Source organism: Corvus hawaiiensis, chromosome 14 (assembly GCF_020740725.1).
Source record: "Corvus hawaiiensis isolate bCorHaw1 chromosome 14, bCorHaw1.pri.cur, whole genome shotgun sequence".
NCBI lineage: Eukaryota > Metazoa > Chordata > Aves > Passeriformes > Corvidae > Corvus > Corvus hawaiiensis.
Window position 1 is genome coordinate 15,978,703 of NC_063226.1, and position 19,995 is coordinate 15,998,697.

The 19,995-nt window shown below is 40.0% G+C and overlaps 2 protein-coding genes across 10 annotated transcripts in view; both read right to left on the reverse strand.

Moving 5' to 3' along the window:
- Nucleotides 1-4,970, reverse strand: part of MTMR1 (myotubularin related protein 1) — a 38,967-nt gene extending 33,997 nt beyond the window's left edge. For 3 of the 8 annotated variants that reach the window (XM_048318707.1, XM_048318705.1, XM_048318706.1), the window contains exons 1-2: nt 4,865-4,960; nt 1,982-2,087 (exon numbers count right to left, since the gene is read on the reverse strand). The gene's annotated coding sequence lies outside the window, so the exon portion shown is untranslated. Of the gene's footprint in view, nt 1-1,981; nt 2,088-4,864 lie in introns of those variants that run through there. The other 5 variants (XM_048318701.1, XM_048318699.1, XM_048318704.1 and 2 more) reach the window with 3 other exon arrangements.
- Nucleotides 4,971-5,285: 315 nt separating this feature from the next.
- MTM1 (myotubularin 1) overlaps nt 5,286-19,995 on the reverse strand; it is a 42,815-nt gene continuing 28,105 nt past the window's right edge. The window contains exons 11-16 of one of the 2 annotated variants that reach the window (XM_048318708.1): nt 16,972-17,157; nt 15,716-15,922; nt 12,108-12,200; nt 11,167-11,280; nt 10,676-10,852; nt 5,286-8,446 (exon numbers count right to left, since the gene is read on the reverse strand). In XM_048318708.1, the coding sequence (XP_048174665.1) occupies nt 8,279-8,446; nt 10,676-10,852; nt 11,167-11,280; nt 12,108-12,200; nt 15,716-15,922; nt 16,972-17,157 (945 nt within the window). In that variant the 3' untranslated portion in view covers nt 5,286-8,278. The remainder of the gene's footprint in view (nt 8,447-10,675; nt 10,853-11,166; nt 11,281-12,107; nt 12,201-15,715; nt 15,923-16,971; nt 17,158-19,995) is intronic. The other variant, XM_048318709.1, reaches the window with a different exon arrangement.

Sequence of the window (19,995 nt, forward strand, 5' to 3'; positions counted from 1 at the left end):
AGGGTTTAGAGCTTCCCCAGTGCTCTCCAGTTCTGATCAGCCCCATTAGCTGCCCCTTTGCTTCCCTTTGACTCCCCTTCCCTTAAATCACATTCTGGTAAGGTAAGTCATGTAAGAGTAACATGAGTAACACCGTTAGATAAAAGAATCAATATATTTACCTAGTTTTGCAAACATATTAATTTTAACAGTAAAAAAAGGATGAAAGAAAGAATAAAGCAGTGAGTTCCTGGTAAATCCAGCACAAACTAACAGAACTACCTGACCAGTTCCAGAAGCAAACACGCACATCTGACCCGACCTGAAGGTTCTGAGTTGTAAGATAGTCTCTAAATGCAGCAATTCAAGGTAACCAAAGGTAATGAAGACCCAGGAAAGTGCATCAAAAGAGAAAGATGTCTCAAAGGAAAACTGAGCTATATACGGGCATTGTCTTTTCATGTATGAATTCCACAGTAATAATGAGAAACCCCAACCTGTTAGTGGTACTGAGTAAGCAACCATAAAAAATTCCATCAAGTTATATACAAATATGGGATTTCAAACCACAGCAATGCAATGATGTCGAATACAATTTAACCACAAAAATTCTTAATTTAAACCATCAGGCTTAAATCCTTTTCTCTCATTTCTCAGAGAGAGACTGAAGCAGAATTTTAATTAGGCCTTAAAAGATTTATTCCTGTTAAATAATATCTGAGATGAGTCTGGTATAGAGATGGAAGTTATTCAAAATTAAACAGTGCTCTTCATTCCAGAGGAATGCATTCTAACTCAGAGATAAACTGAACACCAAGCTTACACACTTGGATTTTAAGATGAAATCCTTGGCAAATACAACACCAACAGCTGTAATGCAAGGTTTCCCACAGCGTTTTACCAAAAATGTTGGCCTTGACCTGGAGCAAGCATTTGCAATTCAGCTGCTGTAGTATGGGAGAGCTACTCTTTACAAGCTGCTGACTGTACCAATAGTGTGAAACTCTGTTGAGGTTGAACTTTTAAATACACTACAGTCAAAAATATTTTATGGACTCATCTCAGACTCAAGCTGAATCTGACCTGTTGTCACTGAATCTAAAATACGCTACTTCCAGATAACAAACTTTGTAATCACAGAGCATATGTGAATTAAAATCTAGTTAAAACAAAACAAACAAAAGAGATAAAAACCTTCCTTTGGCCATTCTGTATGAAGACAATAAAACTGTTACATATCTAGGAAGAAAAAGGAATCTAGACAGCAGGAAGTTGGGCTTCTAAAGGGAATTGAAACATGGGTAACTTCTATCACGTTGTGAGAGGAGAAAAACTGCCCATGCTCCATTCTTGACAGCTGAGTTGAGTGGCTGCATGGAGCGAACAGCCAGTGAGCGTGAAAGAACAGGGGCACAAATGCACAGTGGAACTGTCAGGTAAACCATGCTGTGCACTCATTACCTTAGTGACAAAAATTTTGCTGGGAGGGAATGAAAAAGGTGACTTGTTTGTTTGATTTTAAATTCAGCGTCTCCGGTGAAACACCATGAAACATGATACTCAGTTATGTTCTCTGCACAGTAACAAAGTCATTCATTTATTCTTTGTGAAATCTGAGGCACTCAATTCTGCACTCTGAATAACACACACTAGAAACCATTTCAACCTGTAACTATAATCTACTTTACCAATTATTTTATATAGTAACCCAAAAAAAGACAACTCACTTCTGACATTTTATTCAAAAACACTGACTTCTAAATTTTCCTTTTACCTTTCTGTTAATTTTTATTCTGTAGACTTCAACAGCACTATTCTAAATACGGAGGAAAACACAAAGCAGATTCAAGAGACTCCTACACATAATGAGATGTTTTTACTTCTGAAACATTCAGCAATCACTCAAGTACTTACCACTTGCTAATCAACATAGCAAGGACCTTTCCGATCTCCCACTCTTTTATCTTAAAACAAATCAATGCATTCCTCAAAAGTCACTTACCCTATAGTCTCTGGACACACCCTCTGATGGGACAGACCCTGAAATCTGACTCGAAATGGTTGCAGCTATCAGCTGTTTACACCATTCCACGTGGGATCCAGTCGGGCTACAAAAGCAGAAATTTCAAGTTATTTAGCAGTAATTCAAAATGTGTATTTTGAACAGCATAGCAACTGAGAAGTCCAGAAAGCAACACTGTAACTGATCACTAACATCATAAAACTTGGGTTGCTTTGTGGGCAGAATGCAACTATTTTACTGATCAAATTAGGAAAAAGAATTTTACTAGTTCATGTCAGAGACACAGAGCTGTCAAGAGGTTAAAAGCGAGGTTAGGGTCCCAGGAACTTAAAAAATGTTATATTCCTTATCCAGTGTAATTTTTATCACTCACACGCTTTTTTCTTAAAGCCACCCGTGGAATGAGTTTGGCCAAGTAATAGGAAACTCCTTATACTGTCCTTATCAATATGTCCTGATTATTCTGTAAATCCTCAGTACTTCATGCTAGTATTAAAAAAATTAAACGATGCTAACGTTGTATTCTATATTAAATGTTGAAAATACATGCTTTCTAAAGGATAACTTCTAGTTAACTGCATTTTTTTCCAATTCATGAAATAAATCTTGGATAATCTTCATGTGGGCTCTCCCATGCCACAGTGATGATGTTCGGTGTAGGCTATTTACAAGAACCCTAAAGCATCTGAACCACACTAAATTGCAGGTAATGCAGTTTGAGAACAGTCCCCTAAACTAGTGCTGCTCACAAGTACTGCAGTACTGAGAGGTAGAAGCAATGACAGTCTGAAGTGCACTAGGTCTGCTTCAAAACACACAGGTATCCAAGTAAAAACTGGGAATGCCAGAGGGAACTGGTGCCCTGAGTGTTACCATAGCCTCAGCTGATATTTTCGATAACTGCCACTTTTCTTCAAACCATTCAGCTGGGCTCTTCTACAGATTGAATGCTTATTCAGAAGTAAAGTACAGAAAGAAAATGTTGATTTTTTTTTAGTTAATTCATAAACTAGCTTTGGATTCTGTGAACGTTCCATGACACTGAAGTGAATACACTTACACATAGCCAGCACCCAGCAGGTGCACCACACCTCAGACATTAAGAGGGCGGGGTAACACCCTTAGATAACCAATTACTATGGACAAGAGCTCCTTCCTTACATTAACTCTGCCAGTATAACTAGGTATAAGGCAGAGATCCATGCAACAACAACATACCTGAAATGGAAGATCTTTCAAAACTTTTCTGATAAATTTTAATAGCTTTCACCCCACCTGCACAATCTACACAGGACTAGATCTCACAATGTTGTTTTGCAACTAAAACACATCTATGATAGTCCTGCTTGAACAACAAAGATAACTTTCAGGTTAGTGCTGAACTCGAACCCAGATTCACTTAGAGAACTCTTCACTTAAGTTTTGCAAAAGAATCCAAGGGCTAAAACCTACGGTAATTCTTTTCTTACCTCGTTTATTTCTCATTCTCTCACATCTCTTAATTTCCAGTGTATCTCTTCAGGGCTTGCCTAAGTTTGTTTTCAAATAAGCACTCACTTGCTAATTAAGAAAAGGATTTATTTTTCTATGTCTTATCTTCACCAGGAATCACTATATCAACAGAGCTAATAGCAGCAGGAAAACGAATATGAATGCAGGACCATCCCCTGAGACCAGTGTGGAGGATGTGTCAGTGCTCCACAGAACACTGGTCACACCAATACGCCTTCTCCCCACGCACCAGTGGGGCACACACCAGCACTGACTGCCTTTGCACTCTGTCTCATCTGCAGTCACACACAGCCTGGCCTGGTACAACCGTACCAGCAAACAAATAAAGTATATGACAAATGGACATTATAACTGGCCCAAGATAGAGCAAGATCAGAAGAATGGAAGATGAAAATTAGGATAAGAAAGTGCATTAATAAGGAATACAAAGGTGTATGTTTTGATGATAGAAAATGGACAATTGACTTCCATCCTCACTAGAATGATGTAAAACCCCAGGTTTTTCCTAACAGAAAAAATGAGAGAATACAGAGACTAGAATCTAGCGCTGATTTTAAATATTCTTTTTTATTTCGTTTTCATCAGGGTGAGATTTCCGTTCATTTCTACTCCTTCTTTAAGGATTTTTAAACTCAGTTCTGAAGTCTGCCTTCAGCTGGAAACTTCTGAGTGAAGGAACGTCTCTGCCAGCGGCTGCTGGAGGAGGTGTGGTCCCACCTGGCACCCAGGGCCTGGCACCGCTCTGGTGAGACCCTGCGGACTCACGGCCAGCCGGGAACCGAAGAGGCACCACACCCCCCTACGGACAGACGGGACACCGGGACACACCGCAGACACCGACAGACACGCACCGGGAACACACCGCACACACACAGGGACACACGGACAGAACTCCGGGACACACCGCACACCGGGGGACAGTCTGGGGACAGTCATACCTCTGCACGTTAAATACATGCACGAAAAAAACCCCAATCGGCAACAATCTCAAAACCCACGGACGGGCTCAGCCCGAGTTTGGCTCAGCCCGAGTTTGCAGGACGCTGCCCCAAACCACGGGGCCGAAGCCCCGCGGCCGCCTCAGCCTCGGCCAAGCCGGCGGCGGCACTGCCGGCATACGGCAACCGCAGCAGGAAACTTTGACAACAGCGGGTTCCCGCCGCGGACCATCCGCCGCTGCACAGCAGCCGCCCCCAGATTGCAGCTTCTCGGGCCGGAGGGGTCCGGGGAGGCCGTCCCGAGGCCGGGGGGCCGCGCTCGGCCGAGGGGCGCCCGCCGCCGCGGCCCCCGCCCGGCCCCGCGGGGCGCGCAGGCCGCGGCGCCCCCTCTCCCGCCCCCCGCCCCGCTCACCTGTCCAGGGTCTCGGTGCTGGGCTGCCGCGACCCCGCGCCCGCCGCCGCGGCCCCCCCTGCCCGCACGGCTCGCCGGCTCACGCCACCGCCCTCCACCGCCGGCCCCGCTGCCGCCGCCGCCGCCCGCTCCATGGTTCCGGCCGCGCCGCCGGGATGGCCGGCGGGCTCCCGCCCCTCCGCGGCGCCCCGGCCCGGCCCCGCCGCCTCAGCCCGGCCCGCTGGGGCTCCGGCAGCGCCGAGCGCTGTCACCTGGCGGCGGCGCTTTCCCAGAGGCCTGCGCGCCGCGAGGGCGGGCGGGCGGCGGGGCCGGGCTGAGGGAGGGACGGGCCGGGCAACCCCCGCCCGCCGCCCCCTCCAGCCCCAGCACGGAGACGCGGCACTCGGCCGGCGCGCCACGAAAAGGGCGGATGGAGGCAGAGTTCAGCACTGACATCTTTATTTTCCCCTCCCCGCACGTACACGGCAGACGGATGATGTTCACTGCTCTCCCCCCGGCCCAACGCCGCCTGACACACAGAGCCCGGCTCCAGAGCAGTCCCGCGGTATCCAAGGAGAGCGGCCGACACGGTTAGTGAGGAAGCGGTAGTACTGAGGAGATCCTGCGCTGTTACAGATCATGTTTTCTCATGCATAACAGAATGCTCGCTGCGAGACAACACCTGAACTCAAGGCAGAGGTTAACAATACATCAGAAGGAGGTAGCACACAAGTCATGTCTTGGGTACAGCCGTAAAAGTGATGCTGGGGGGAAGGGTAAGGCATGAGCAAATAAAGAAGGCATTCAACAAATAACCTTTCTAAATAAGTAAGTGAAGCCCAACACAAAAACTAGCTTATCTCCTCAGGTCCATGGAAGGAAGAATACAAAAAACCTAAACTAGCATTCCAAGACTGACATTTCTTGTGGGATATTGGGCATTCATTGCTGGTGATGCTGACACCCCAGCTCTGCTTTTTCACCCCTCCTAGTAAAGGCACTCAGCACCTGAACTCTCTTCATCATGACCTCAGAAGCTTCCCCAGGTGTGCTCCTGGCAGGGAACAGGCTACAGAGTGCACAGAGGACAGGAGCTCTGTGCAGAATGACAGCCGGGAGCACCCAGTTATGAGGGAAGGAGAGAGATGTTCTGTTAGCATTGATAAGTTTGTATGCCTACATTTGCAGTACTTTCCAGAACATATTGGATTAAAACCACCCTTATGTTGGTCTCTCATGTAAAAACAATTAAAACACCTATCTTATCTGCTGACTTGAAAAATTCCAAGCCCACACAGAGCCATGTTAGAGAGCTTCAAAGACAAATTCAGCTGAAGAGTAATATGAACAAAGTAGTATGTAATGAAGTAAGTGCAAAAAGATCCTTTCCCTTATATTACACTTTCCCAAATGCAATAGGTTATCATGTAGTGTTTACACAGTAAAAACTATTAGATTTTCAGAACTTTTTCACACTACTCAGAGATGTCACCAACATGTTAAATACAGAAACTTTAAATATTCTAATAAAAATAGCTTTTTTTTTTAATAAACCGCAAGTAAGTAGAAGGCAAATATACCAGATTATGCACTGCTTTCAAAAGGTAAAGTACATCATGAACAACTGAGTATCCTTCTTCATTTATCTGATGTAATGAATCTTATTTACCTCAACAAGTCAAGATTTGGGGACAACATTGTTATTCTGGATACACATACTGGAGAGCATAGATGGGAGAATGAAATTTAGAGGACAAGAGTCATAAAATTCTGCATATTTAAAACACACATGCTGTATGCTCTGAACTTCCCTGAAAACACAGTGCAACTCAGTGCATATACTGAATTAAATCCAGAGGCAGGATACCTTTACTCCTTTGAAAAAATACTGTTTTAAAAATATTCAATGTCCTCTAAACTTTGACTTATTTTATGGAACTATAGCTTTAAATTTAGTTTTCATATGCAAAATATTTACACTTTATAAACTTGCAGAATTTCTAATAAACTATATTATATATACTTACACAAAACTTAATTTATATATAATCCTATTATATCTTGCAGATCAAAACTCACCACATGTACAATAATTTACAATGACAGAAGCCTCAAGCATCAAAATATCTCCTTTAAAATAACAATATTAGAGTCCTTTACAGATTCTGAATTGCAGTATTTCCTGGATTGCCTGAATATAATTAAACTTCTGAGAATATGCAAAATTTTAATTAAATATCAAGAGCAAAGTTTGTGCTGTCATAAGAAATGCTTGCAACTATTTAAAAAACACCTGAAAGGAACAAATTAAAGATTTACAAAAAGCCTCAGAAAGGTAGGCTTGAAACTAGAGCTCACTTGATGTTCAATGTAAGTGCACACACTATATGCAAATCTTGGATACCAAAGCCCCTTAAATACTTAAGAATAAATTTGCTGAACAGAAGTTAAATTAAACAGTAAAGTATAAATGTACAAGTTTTAAAAATTATTTATAACTGAGAATTTTTGCCTACTTTGGTATAAAAGCTCCTTTAAACAGGCACATTTACTTTTAGAAGACAAACAGAAGCTTTAATACTATGGCTATTGCTGGATATTAAAGCAATGTCTCTGTGGTTCTGTTTCTAATTATATAAACTTTCTTTAGAAACATTTAATCCTGTATTAATCCAGAGAACCAATACTGCCCACAGTGATAATTTGTACTGTACTTTAGTGCTGATCAGCTAGCCTAAACAGAACTTCTCAGAATCCAGTACAACTGTCATTTGTTATTTAAAAAAAATAAATTTACAATAAAAAAATTTCTTTTATTTTGATATCTACTGAGCTATTTGAATTTTTTATTTAGAAGCATATCAGTGAAATGCCTTCCATATTTCTGTTTATTTAAAAAAAGAAAAATTTGGAATTCTCAGGTAATCTGAAAGTTTCAACACTTCTCTCTGACATCTTGCAATAGAATTTATTATTCTCTCATGAATTCCACGAATGTATTCCTAACAGGAATACACACATGCCTAATTTTATACAATGTGAATATTCCTATTGACATTATTGTGTTTATTCACAACACGAAAGACTGAGCATGAATTTCCTTACAGGAACATGACCTACAATGTAATAAATTAAAGCATTCTTATGAAAACAATAAATCAATTTCATTTCAATTGTACCAGACCTACCAAAATAACTCTTAAAGCCCTCCATAGCTATGAGTTGATTAATAATGTTCCCAGTCCACAGGTTCTAAAAGGCACGTAATTGAAGAGTTGGGTTTGTTTGTTTTGAAGTCCTCCTCAAATGAAGACAGTCTAAAATAATTTGTGTTAGGACAGTCTAATGTAAGGCATTAGAATATTCCTCTTTATGCTATAGATCTATGTTAAGCACCACTTGCTATTACAGTATAGAAAGAAGCCAACATTTTCTTCAAAAATGTGTTTGTACTTGGGACACCATTTGTGAGGGAGATGTTGATGAGGCTGATGAATTGGATATCTTAGAATTATTTGTGATCTGTAGCTCTTCAAGTCTCCTGATATAATCATCACGCAACGCAAGGAGCTCCATGTAACGCTGCTCCACGGGGTTTGGCTGCTAGAAAGAGATCCATGTTAGTCTTAGCACTTCACTCCAACTACTTGTACACAGGCTGCTTGAGTATCCAGGGCTTCCTGGCAGGCGTAGCAAGTCGTAGCTAAACAGAAATACTCACTCTTGTACCCTGAGAGCCCTCTGCCTTCCAGCTGTGTCCCCCAAAGTCAATCTTTGCACAAAACCATTTGTCGTAACTCAAAATCAGCCACCATTTCCTGGAGCATATGGGTTTTATTTTCTTGTTATTTAATATTGTGTGCAAGACAGTTACTCATATACCTTGACCAAAGCTTTTTTTTTTACTTACTAAAAAGTTTTAAGAGTCCAGAGGCCAAGTGTCTCAGCATCTTCCCTAAAAAAGTGTTTAGCCAGATTATTTTAGCTACACTGATCAGATTAAGATCCATGCCTTCAGATTAAACAACTTCTCTCACTGATGAAATTTACTTGAGTTTTTAATAGTAAATTTGCAACTTAGTGTAAATAAACAAGTGAAATAAAAAACTTTATTAGTGAATTCTCTAAGCACACTTGCATGTATTTAAAATCAACTGCTCTGGCTTTCAGGAGGTTACTCAGAAAGAGCCTTTTAACGGTTTCCACTTTGATCTTAAGTTCCTTTTCAGAGTAATGAAACAAACGGAGAAGAAGTATTACAAATGTCCAAGGCAGAGACAGAGCCTACAGTTACCTTCAGCTGAATATACCTGTCTGGAAATTGTTGCTGTTTCACAGTTAACTGCCTGTAATTCAAAGCTATCAGCAGTGGAGTTTCAGCAGCTAATGGTTAAACATCTCACCAGTTCAAAACCAGTTCAACCAGCACTGTGAGGTGCACCACTCACCACGCACCCATATGAGGATTGTGATGAATGCTGAGGCACTTGCGGAAGTGGATCAATGCTGAATGTATGTACTCAGATGACTGGTGATGTAGGATAATGGTTTTGCTAGCAGAAGATGCTTCTAAGTAATGGCACTAAGAAACATAAAAAAAATGGTTCGGGCCACACATGTTCATTATTGAGTTGCTTAAGTGAAGATGAAGCATAAATTTCATGTGCAGGGAAAAAAAGTTACATTTTGTGTACAAAAATGGTGAAAATGAGGGACCAGTAGTAGCAGCATGGAATACCGTCACTTGAGTTTGCATTTCTAATGAGAAACTTCAGCCAAAAAGCTCTCGCAAATAATGGCAAACTGCATTTTTAAGTAGATCTACAGCTCATTTGCATGTGTTATAATCCTTCACTTTCTAAAATAAATCTTTGGATTCACCTTTTGCAAAACACCCTCATCCTTTACAACAAGCAACAAAAGCTTTAAAACCAGAACTTCAAATTGGCAACATATTTGTAAAAAGCCATAGCAAACTGTCTGGCGTTCCTGAAGCCTCTAAAGTGCTGTAAATAATACAGGAGATCAGCTATGGAAAAGGAAGTATATTGCTTGAAAACTACTGACTCCTTCCAAGGGCTGGACTGTGAAGACTGCTTCTGTCAAACAAATTGCTCCTCTATCTTCTCCTACTCAAACCTCCACAAGCTGTTAAAAAGGACAAAAAAAAAAATCTCTGTACACCATCTTTATGTGCCACATGGCTGAGATTTCCAGCAAGACTGTAACAAACATAGAATGTCCATAGGCATTAAAAGCACAGAACTGAACTATGTGGCATTTAAGAAAAGCTTTTCTGGACTTCCAATCTGATCCATTTGTATAATTTTTGGTAACAGCTTTCATGCACAGTCTAAACAATGCTGTTACAAAAAAATTTAAATCTTACCATCAATACACATAGCTTTGAAAGAGAAAGGACTCAGTGGGTCATTTCATTTGTAAATGGTTTCATAGGCTCTCTCAGCAAAAGGAGAAAGACCAAGCAAATGCAACTGTGTTTGTGTTGCTAATGCCCCAACTCTTCAGGGATCAGCAAGCCCTGTTTCTAAGCATTGTCATTCAGGATCTAGTAGCATCAAATGCCCTTAGACATGTGTCCAAGAAAAAGGGCTAGAGAGAGCTCAAGGATGACTTGCTAATAAACAGGAAAATAAGTTCAATGAGCTAACGAGAGAACTAAATAATTAATCACTTTTTTCCTCCATCTTTACAAATGTAACACTAAAAAACCTGAACAGATAAGTACTGCTCTACAAGACAGTTATGACACAAAATCCGTATTTCCAAAGTCTAAAAGCATTTTTTGTACACTATCGAGAATTTACTTACTTGTTGCCGAATCCTTGGGTTCCACCTGATGTAGTAATTGACCCAGAGCTCTAAATGCCGCATGCTGGCTACTGGATAGAGTGCTCGATTTAGCTCTTTACTATAAAAAGGATTGGTGTATTTAGATTTTTCACTGTTTATCAAAGACCATAACGATAATGTTTTCTCAGTCACTTTCTAAAATGAAATCGAAATAAGAACAGTAAGCATTTGCATAAAATTGAGAAATCCATCATAGAAGCCATTGTTACATTCTAAAATTAATACACTTCTGGTTTACTTAGAAGCATAAGACATTACTGTATTAGAAAGATTCCAAACCTAGTGCTTGACAAATATTTTAGTGACTGCATGGCACCATTCTATAAGAAAAAAGCCAGTTCAAAATCACTGTCTGCAAAGACTATAACCAAATACAATACAACCAAAACTTTTGCAATCACCTATAGTAAAGACAGCAATGCAATTACACAATCAGTGGTTTGACTAACCTCTTTTTCTCTGAGAAACTCGCTGTTATACAAGAAAGTGCCAAACCGGCAGCTGTACAAGTGATCCAGGATTGTAATCAGGAACTGCTCATTGAACTCAAAGGCCGTAGGAAACTAAAACCAGGAAAGACAAATTCATTGTTTACATAGAAAACGCAGAAGGACATGCATGGTTAAAAGACTAAAGGTAGAATTTAGAAGCCTGGATACATCTACAAGTAATTTTTAAGGCAATACTTTCATGCACTTTATAGCAGACTAAGTGTTCAGATGACACAAGGTGTTCAACTTCCTCCAACTAGCCACTGAAAAAAATCTCAAAATGTTCTACCTACCTTTAATTTATAAAAAGAATAAAATACAGAATGGTTACACATACGCTTTTACTAGCAAGACAGAGTAAGGTATCTTCAGTGCACTGTTACAGTGCAGCACCATACAGGAAAATAAAGGTCCTGATCCTTGGCCCTAAACAGACTAAGTCCACTGCTTTGTTTCACTGCTTACTGACTGTACAATGTTAAATCATAGCACTCAAAAGCTCCCTTGCTTCCTTTTTAAGCATTGACAAAACAACATGTGTCCCTGCAGTTCAAGGGACAGCTTCACAAAATGGTCAAACAGAACAACAGACCCCATTAAGGCAGTTGGATGCAATTCCTGTAAAAGCCTTCTGCCGGGTATGAAACGTCTCTCAGTGTGTGTCTGAGAATCCTGTATCCAAGAACACCAGCCATGCCTGCACAGCCAGTGCCATGCCCAGCAACATAACCACAGCTTGTGCATCACTTTCACAAAAGTAAATACACTCTTTTTTACTACAGGTCAGAGCAGAGGCATATGCTGTCCTCTTCAAATACTTTTTGCAAAACATAAAGACGTAGGGTTTCAATTCAGTCATCTCTTCACACTGTTACCTTCTGAAGAACAACACAACATACCTGTTTAGACATTTGCCACACACAATCAATAAACTGGAGAAAGATGGGTGATCTGTCTGCATCAGCATGATTTTTATCACCGTGGCCTATTCTCTGAAATGAAGCAATACAGCCTCCTGTTAACTGAAACAGGCTATTTTATGGCAATAGACATGGTTTCTTATTTTGTACCAGAGCATTAATTCTTTTGCAATAAAGCAACCCAGTATTATAATTTCAAAATCAGTTACTGCATCAAGGAGGAGAAATTCAGATAGAGAAATACTGCAAAGCTGTTCCAAAGATGCTGAGAAAAATTCCAAACTGATAATCGGTCCTGTTATAAACACCTGCTGGTTATTGGACAAGCAGAACTGTTGAAGCATCCGTTACTTAACAAAATAATCAAGACATATTCTGAACTACATTTACATGGTAAGTTTGTCAAAAGCCAAGTTACATACTTTGTCTTCTTTTTTATTTTAAGCCACTGCAGGACCTAGATCATCAAACTATCCACACAATCTTCTCTTCCCCCTCCACACTTGAACCTTAACATTCACCCTGAGATAGTATGCAAACATGAACGAGATCAAAAAATGTTCGTGTTCTTGACACAAAATTAACACAGATTTTTAAAGTTTGGCTGAGCCCGTTATTCGGAGGTGCCCAAAGGAACAATCAAAGGAATTTGCCCCACAGACAAAAAGTAGATTTGGTAAAAGCTGTTTACTTCCTTTTACCATTTGATAGCTGAGAACAGGCTAGAGATTCAGGGAAAAGGAGTTTCTATTCACTACATAATTCTGCTTGAATGTACTTGCCTGGAGCAGACAAAAGAAGAGCATTTATGTTGACCTAAGATGTTGTCTATCTGCCTGTAAGATGGCAAGCTTAATGCCTCAAGGACATGAAAAATCATAAAAGCAGTACACTGCTCTGTACAATGGCTTGCAAGATAGTTTAACATAATAGAATTGAATGGCAGGAAATAGAGGGAGATGAGGGATTGCAGCTGAACTCAGTCAACAGTAACAAACGACTATAAAGAAGAAAACCAAATTGGCTTCCTTGCTCTTCAGTTTTCATGGTTTGAGATACTTGTTATCCATTAAGAGTCATACATGTGTTTAGTAAGGAGTGGAAGTCTGTCCACTTTCACTACAGTTAGCAGTTTCAGGATGTCTGAGTATCATCCATCTATAATTATGTCTCATATTTGAATGCATAATTAGAATTAAATTCCACATAACAAGCAAATTTATCATCTGGAGAGTGCACTAAGTTCACCACACATAGAAAAGTTGGGGTAGGGAATGTCTTTTCAACAAGGAAACTTATTGCTCACCTCATTTGATATAAAATACAGAGAGGAACTATTAAGTAGTCTACTATTTGGTTATTTGGTATTAAGTAATCCAAATTGCAACCCTGGTACCATAAAAACATGAAGCTTGCTCCAATCCAGACAATATAAGTAACACCCTACTCTTCAACTCCCTACTAAAAGGAAAATGAAACAACAACAGTTTCAGAGATGAGGGTCAGGAACTGCTCTAACTGCACTGTCTAGTTCTCACTATTCAAAGTCACAGGTCTATCAAACAATTACCAAACTAAAACAGGGTATGAATGATCAAAATATTTTCTGCTTACATTATAATTTTATCATAGAATAGTTAAGGTTGGAAAAGACCTTTAAGATGATGGAGTCCAACTGTTAACCCAGCACTGACGGGTCCACCACTAACCCATGTCCCCAAGCACCACATCACAGGTCTTTTAAATCTCTCCAGGGATGGTGACTCCACCACTTCTACAGAACACTCCAGAAAAGACCAACCTTCACTGTACGCTAAATAACCCATCAAATAAAAATTTACAGTACTCTCAGATTACAGCAGATGGCTGAAGAGTGGCTTCAACCATTTCCAAAGATTGCTACTTGAGTGAGCAAGTTGGGAAAATAGCAGTTTAAGCAAAAGCAGCTACTTAAATCATTATTATTGCTGCTACATTGTCAGACATGAACCAATGGACTGAGCGAGTCATCTGGAAGGGATGCCAAGTCCTGCCTCACTATTTGGAGAAAAACATCTGTTGAGGGAGAACAAAATCCTTTGATTACTCAACTAAATTGAATGGCTTAACAAAAAGAATCATAGATTATTTGAATTTATTAATAATGATGAAGAGCACACAGATCTCTCTTTTTAAGCTTTGTGTTAAACCATAACACATGTGTTTGACTGCAAGTCTCCCAGGGATACCATCTAATTTTATCTACATCCTCTTTTTTTTAATAAAAAATATGAGAATAAAAAGTCAAGCCACTGGCTTCACATCTTCCTGTGCCTATACCAAGACAGAATACTTAAAAGGTTTATAAAACATATCACTACTGAAAGACCACAAGTAAGTACACAAAAAACCAGACTACATCAGCTATCACTTCCAACACCCAAAATACAAATCTCATAAGCCTCAAAGCACCTTTAGAATATCAGAACAAAAACTGCCACAGCCTACAAGCACATGTAAATGGTGAGGTGATTTATGTTGAGTAGCTATACATGGATTTCCAAATGACTGCAACACTCTTGCAAATGTAAAATGGGCATGAAACACACACAGATATATTTTCCCATTTCTTGATTTTTTCCAGATTGCCTGTTTTCCAAATTTTAGCTATATTAAGTAGTATCTTTAGAGTATTTCATTAGGGACAAAACATCCATTCAAGTAACTTCTACTGAAGTTGTAGAAACTTCTTACTGTGAATTACAAGGTTCAGGACCAACAAGCAACACTGCTATAATGCTTACAGAAAGTAACAGCACAGTCTCCCAGGCAACCTAATCTCCTCCTCCAGGTTCCTCGTACAGATTTCTTGGTTAAATGGTTAGCTGTGGCATTTAGTAAAATTCCACTAAGACATTGAAAAGTTTTCTAACACGAACAGGATGAACAGGGTCCCTTCCAACTCAGAATATTCTGTGAATTTTCTGTGAAAATGATTCACATACCTGTAAAATACTAAGGACTTGCTATGGAAGCAACTACTTAACCTTCTGAGCTTCTAGCCTTCTGCCCAGAAGGCAACTGAACAGAAGTAGAGCCAAAATCACCAGTGACAGCCTCTTGGGAGCTATTATGACTAGTTTAGAATATTTAGAAATCAGCAAATCATGCAAAATCTCACTTAGAAGACACTGGCTAGACTCATTCATCTGCTTCTTGTGACATTCAAGACAGTCCAAAGAAAGAGTGATGGAGAACCTCATATCCCAGCTTTATCTGATCTTCAGCTGAAGAATTTGAGAGGACACAATTTTTCTGCCTTCTTATTTTCTTTGCTCAATAACCACAGTAACCCTAGCAGTTCTATGCTTTTAAAAGGATGCAAAGGACAAAATATGAGTTCTCAGAGAAAGAATAGCAAGAAAAATACTGACCAAACAGGTTCAAACCCAAAAGTTCTGCTCAGTTTACCTGGAAATGTTTTAAATCCAAATTCAGAAATTATGAAAGGAATTATCAAACCCTGACACAAAGTGAGCGGTTTAACACTGAAAGCTTTTCAGAAAGTTAATACTGCACAGTCTTTGCAATTATGTTCTAATTCTTACCGATGCAAACTTGTGTCCAAAGCTTATCCACTCTTTTTGCACCAGAACTTCAAAGCCTTCAATGGTTCTGTAGTAGCTGTCCAGCATGAGCATGGCCAGGGAGGTGAGCTGAGCCGTGCGGTCCCAGCCGTCGCTGCAGTGAACCAGCACCGAGCTCCGGCCCGATGACACCTTGTCAGCCACCTGAATGGCTCCTGTCAGCACGAGCTGGTGAGGAGCAACACACACCAAACAAACAACACAACTTATTTCTGCTCAAATGATAACACTAAGTGGATTTCTTTGTATCTACACAGTATCTGAATTAATACTGTTTCCATTAAACGACCTGAAAAAAGCAGTGTAGTTAATTGGAAAAGAATTTTCTAGGAGATCAAGTGAATTTCTCGTATAAAAATAGAAAAGCAGATTGGTTCCCTAATCCCTTAGTAAGATCAAATTCATCTCACAGCAAATTCTTAAAAAACAGGGCACTAAACAGCAACCTTGATAAACCAAAGACCATAAGCTTCTTTTTCAAAGAAAGAGGGGATTTACCATAGCATATACTCTCCAAAAATTCTGTGTTATTTCATTTGACTCCCTTCTTTGAACTAAATTACTGAATTATCTCAGTTGTTGGAAAAAGGAGCCTGCACCCTTCTAATATACTTATTTTCCAGCTATTAAATTAAAATGAAAATTTTATTAAGCAGGATTCATTACATAATACTCTAATTGCTTTTGCACAGCTATACTTGAGGCAACAGGTTCAAAGGTCAACTAGTTAGAACACTGGTGAATTACCAGCTTAAGTATTTTATTTGTGCTGCGAGATGAAAACTACAAAATTTACAAATAAATTTACAAGATTTATTTACAAAACCACAATTCACAAAATAAAGTCACATACACACTGACAACTGAAGTATTTACTGATACTTCACAGTGACGGTCATCTGCAGGCCTGTACTGCAAGAAACCGAAACAAATCAGTTCTCACACATGTAAAGCCAATCAGAGTAAAAATGCATTCCTCTGCTAAAGACACTAAACTTGAGGCAGGCAGTAAACATTCAATTTCACCTACTGTTGCTTAGTTACGGTATCTCATAACATACTCTAAGATGAGCTGGCAAAAAAAGCCAACACTCAGGGATGTTGCTTTTGTAGTCCAAGTAGTTTGATGTGTTCTAGGACTACTTCACAGCTTAGCACAGAAAGCAAGTCTGATGTGACAGATTTGGGCAGTTTTTGAACAATCAAGGAAAAGTTACCTTTATATGTTCTAACCAGTGGGTTGATTCCAGACTTGACAACCAGTGTGATTCTTCCACATTAGGATAAACAATGTCCTTCAGCTTCTTCAAAGATTCCCGCATGACGTGAATATTATGAATGTCCAAGAAGAAAAGTTCTGCATTGGGATATGCATCTTCACCTTCATATCCTCCCCCAGTTGCCTACAAACAAGAAATCTGAAATTAACTTTAGTAATATACACACCCTTTTCAACAGAGCAAGAAGGGAATGAATGTCATTTGACATGGAAATAGACAAAAGTGATAAAATATTTGGCCAAATAAATTTAAATTTAAGAGTTCAGTTAAGAATAAGCTACCTTTCATTTAAAAATAATGTTCAAGAATCTTAGATTCTGTCTTTAAGAAGAAAATTAGCAATAACATTAAAGTTTACTTTTCTAACACTAAATTTTAGTGCTGAAGACTAAATATATATTTAGACTGTTAAGATATTAAAGAGCCACATAAGTAAAAAGTCTGTTCTACTGCTGCTCTCTTAAAACATTTCACCATCACCACACCACAGGATGTGCCTGGTTACAAAAGGAAGCAGAAAACCCACACATTTTAGGGCACAATGTCACTGATCAGACTTTCCAAAGACAGAAACACGCAATTGTTTGGGTTGGAAAAGACCTTTAAGATCACTGAGTCCAACCATTAACCCAGCAGTGCCAAGCCCACCACTAAACCATTCCCCCAAGTGCCACATCTTTTAAATACCTCCAGGGACAGTGATTCAACCACTTCCCTGGACAGCCTTTCCACAAATCAATTTTTCCAGATATCCAATTTAAACCTCCCCTGGCGCAACTTGAGGCCATTTCTTCTTGGCCCACCACTTGTTACCTGGGAGAAGAGACCAACCCCCACCTGTCTACAACCTCCTTTCAGGCAGTTGTACAGAGTGATAAGGTCCCCCCTGAGCCTCCTTTTCTCCAGACTCAACATCACCAGCTCCCCCAAGCTCACAGAGCTGCAAAATTTCAAGTATTTCCTGCTGACAGCAAAAAAATGCCATAAATTTGGATAAATAAATTTTACCAACTACACATCAGACAAGAGCCTAAAGCACCATGTAAGCCTTTCCCCATGAGTACCACCTATAGTGCTGTACAGCAGCACAGTATCTCTATTCTATGCTCTCTATCTCCTTTCTCAGATGTGGGGTTATTATCAGAGCTGCCAGGCTCTGCAGTGAAAAAAGCAATGAGTGTATTTTTCTCTTTCCTTTGAGTATTATGAAGTCTTGGTGAGGAATGATTGTAATTTCAGCATCAGGGCTGCAGCAGCTCCTGGCTGTGTGTCTTGACCTATGTACAAGGAACACAGGAATGCATGAGTAGCACAGCCCAGGATTTTGCTTAGACAAATCTTCACAGCTGTTCACAAAAATATTTTCAGTGCAGATAAACATTGACTTGCACTTTTTATATCGTTCTCCCTCAGACCCAGAAATGTACCCTACTGTGTCTATTGCTCTGATTGAGCATTTTATATATAGATATATGAGGAGTTAATTAAAACATGTGCATATCAAGTTTGTCTACAAGACATTACCTTACATTTTTTCTCACTTCTTGGACAAACTCAATTTTTTTACCCCATTTGTTTCAAAGATGTAATTGACAATCTTTCCACAAGGCAAACAGAAAGATTACATGTTTTATTCACCCATAAAAACTCAGTGTGCAGAGGATAATGGGCTTTGTACAGTCAAATGCAAACAATTGAAGCAGACCCTCAAAATACAAACCATCACGTTAAAACAGCCCCTAGGATAGAGTCTCAGAAAGAATGTGTGCTATACACACAAACATAATAATAAAGTTTAACAAATTATATTCTGTATTATAGAGAAGGAGGCTGTACAGGTACAAATACGTGCACCTAACTTGCACAGATCAAACTACCAGGATTATTGTCCCCCTTGAATCATTACTGTTCCTCTTGAAAGCAACATTTGTTACATATAAACCTCTTATGCAAACAAGTTTTACCATTTCATATTCCTTTCAGCACAAACACTGAAGAGGACTCATTTCACTAAACTAGTGTCCCGTTTTGTTCCACAAAACTATTCAGAAGCTAGAGTTCCTTCTCTCCACATAAGCACACTTATCATTTCACTTGGACCTCAAACCCTCTTGAGCTCAGCTCTCTTGCCCTTTGCTGTGCAGACACACACCTTCAGTAGTAAGCGCTGAAAAGCACGTCCCCTTCATTTGTGTTTGAAGTTCCATGACTAAGGGAATCCCCAGGCATGGCACATTCTCGTATGACAAAAGCATTAAACTTGTCTCCTTCACCACCACTCCCTAACATGGTTTTTTCATATGAAGATGGAGCACATCCATGTCTACCGTGCTCCATGCCAAATACAACTCTGACACAGTGTACTGGCATTATCTGACCTTAGCTGAATGATCTAGTCCTCAACAGAGCTGAGGGGGAAGCAGAGGAGAGATCAATCCACGGGCACAACTTTTCTTCTTGAAAGGTTAGAGGAGATGATTTTTCAAGATCCCTTCCAGCCTGGGCTGGTGTATGATTCTGATCCCATTTAGGTTTCGATCACAGATAGCAAAGAAATAGTCACCTTACCCGATGGGAACACTTTCTGTACTTACCAACCACAAGCACCTGGGGAAGAACAGCAGGTACCAAGGTATCCAAGATCATACCCATACTACTGTTTAGAGTGGAAGCACCCAAATTAACTTATTTATCACTTCTCTTTATTTGCTGGATGCCAGGATAGGTCTGAATTAGTCCTTGTAATGATTAGGAAGAACCAAACAAAGGATGCCTGTCATTTGGCTTGCCTTTATGCACACATCCTCTCTAGGATGGAATTTTCCCAGAGGATCTGAAGGTTGCACAGAGGTGGCCTATCATTCCTACAGGGGACATGCTCTACAGCCCAGCTCACAGCTACCTCCCAGTGCAGAGTGGAATCATGCCTGACTTCAGTCGCATGTTAAGATCTGTGCTTGG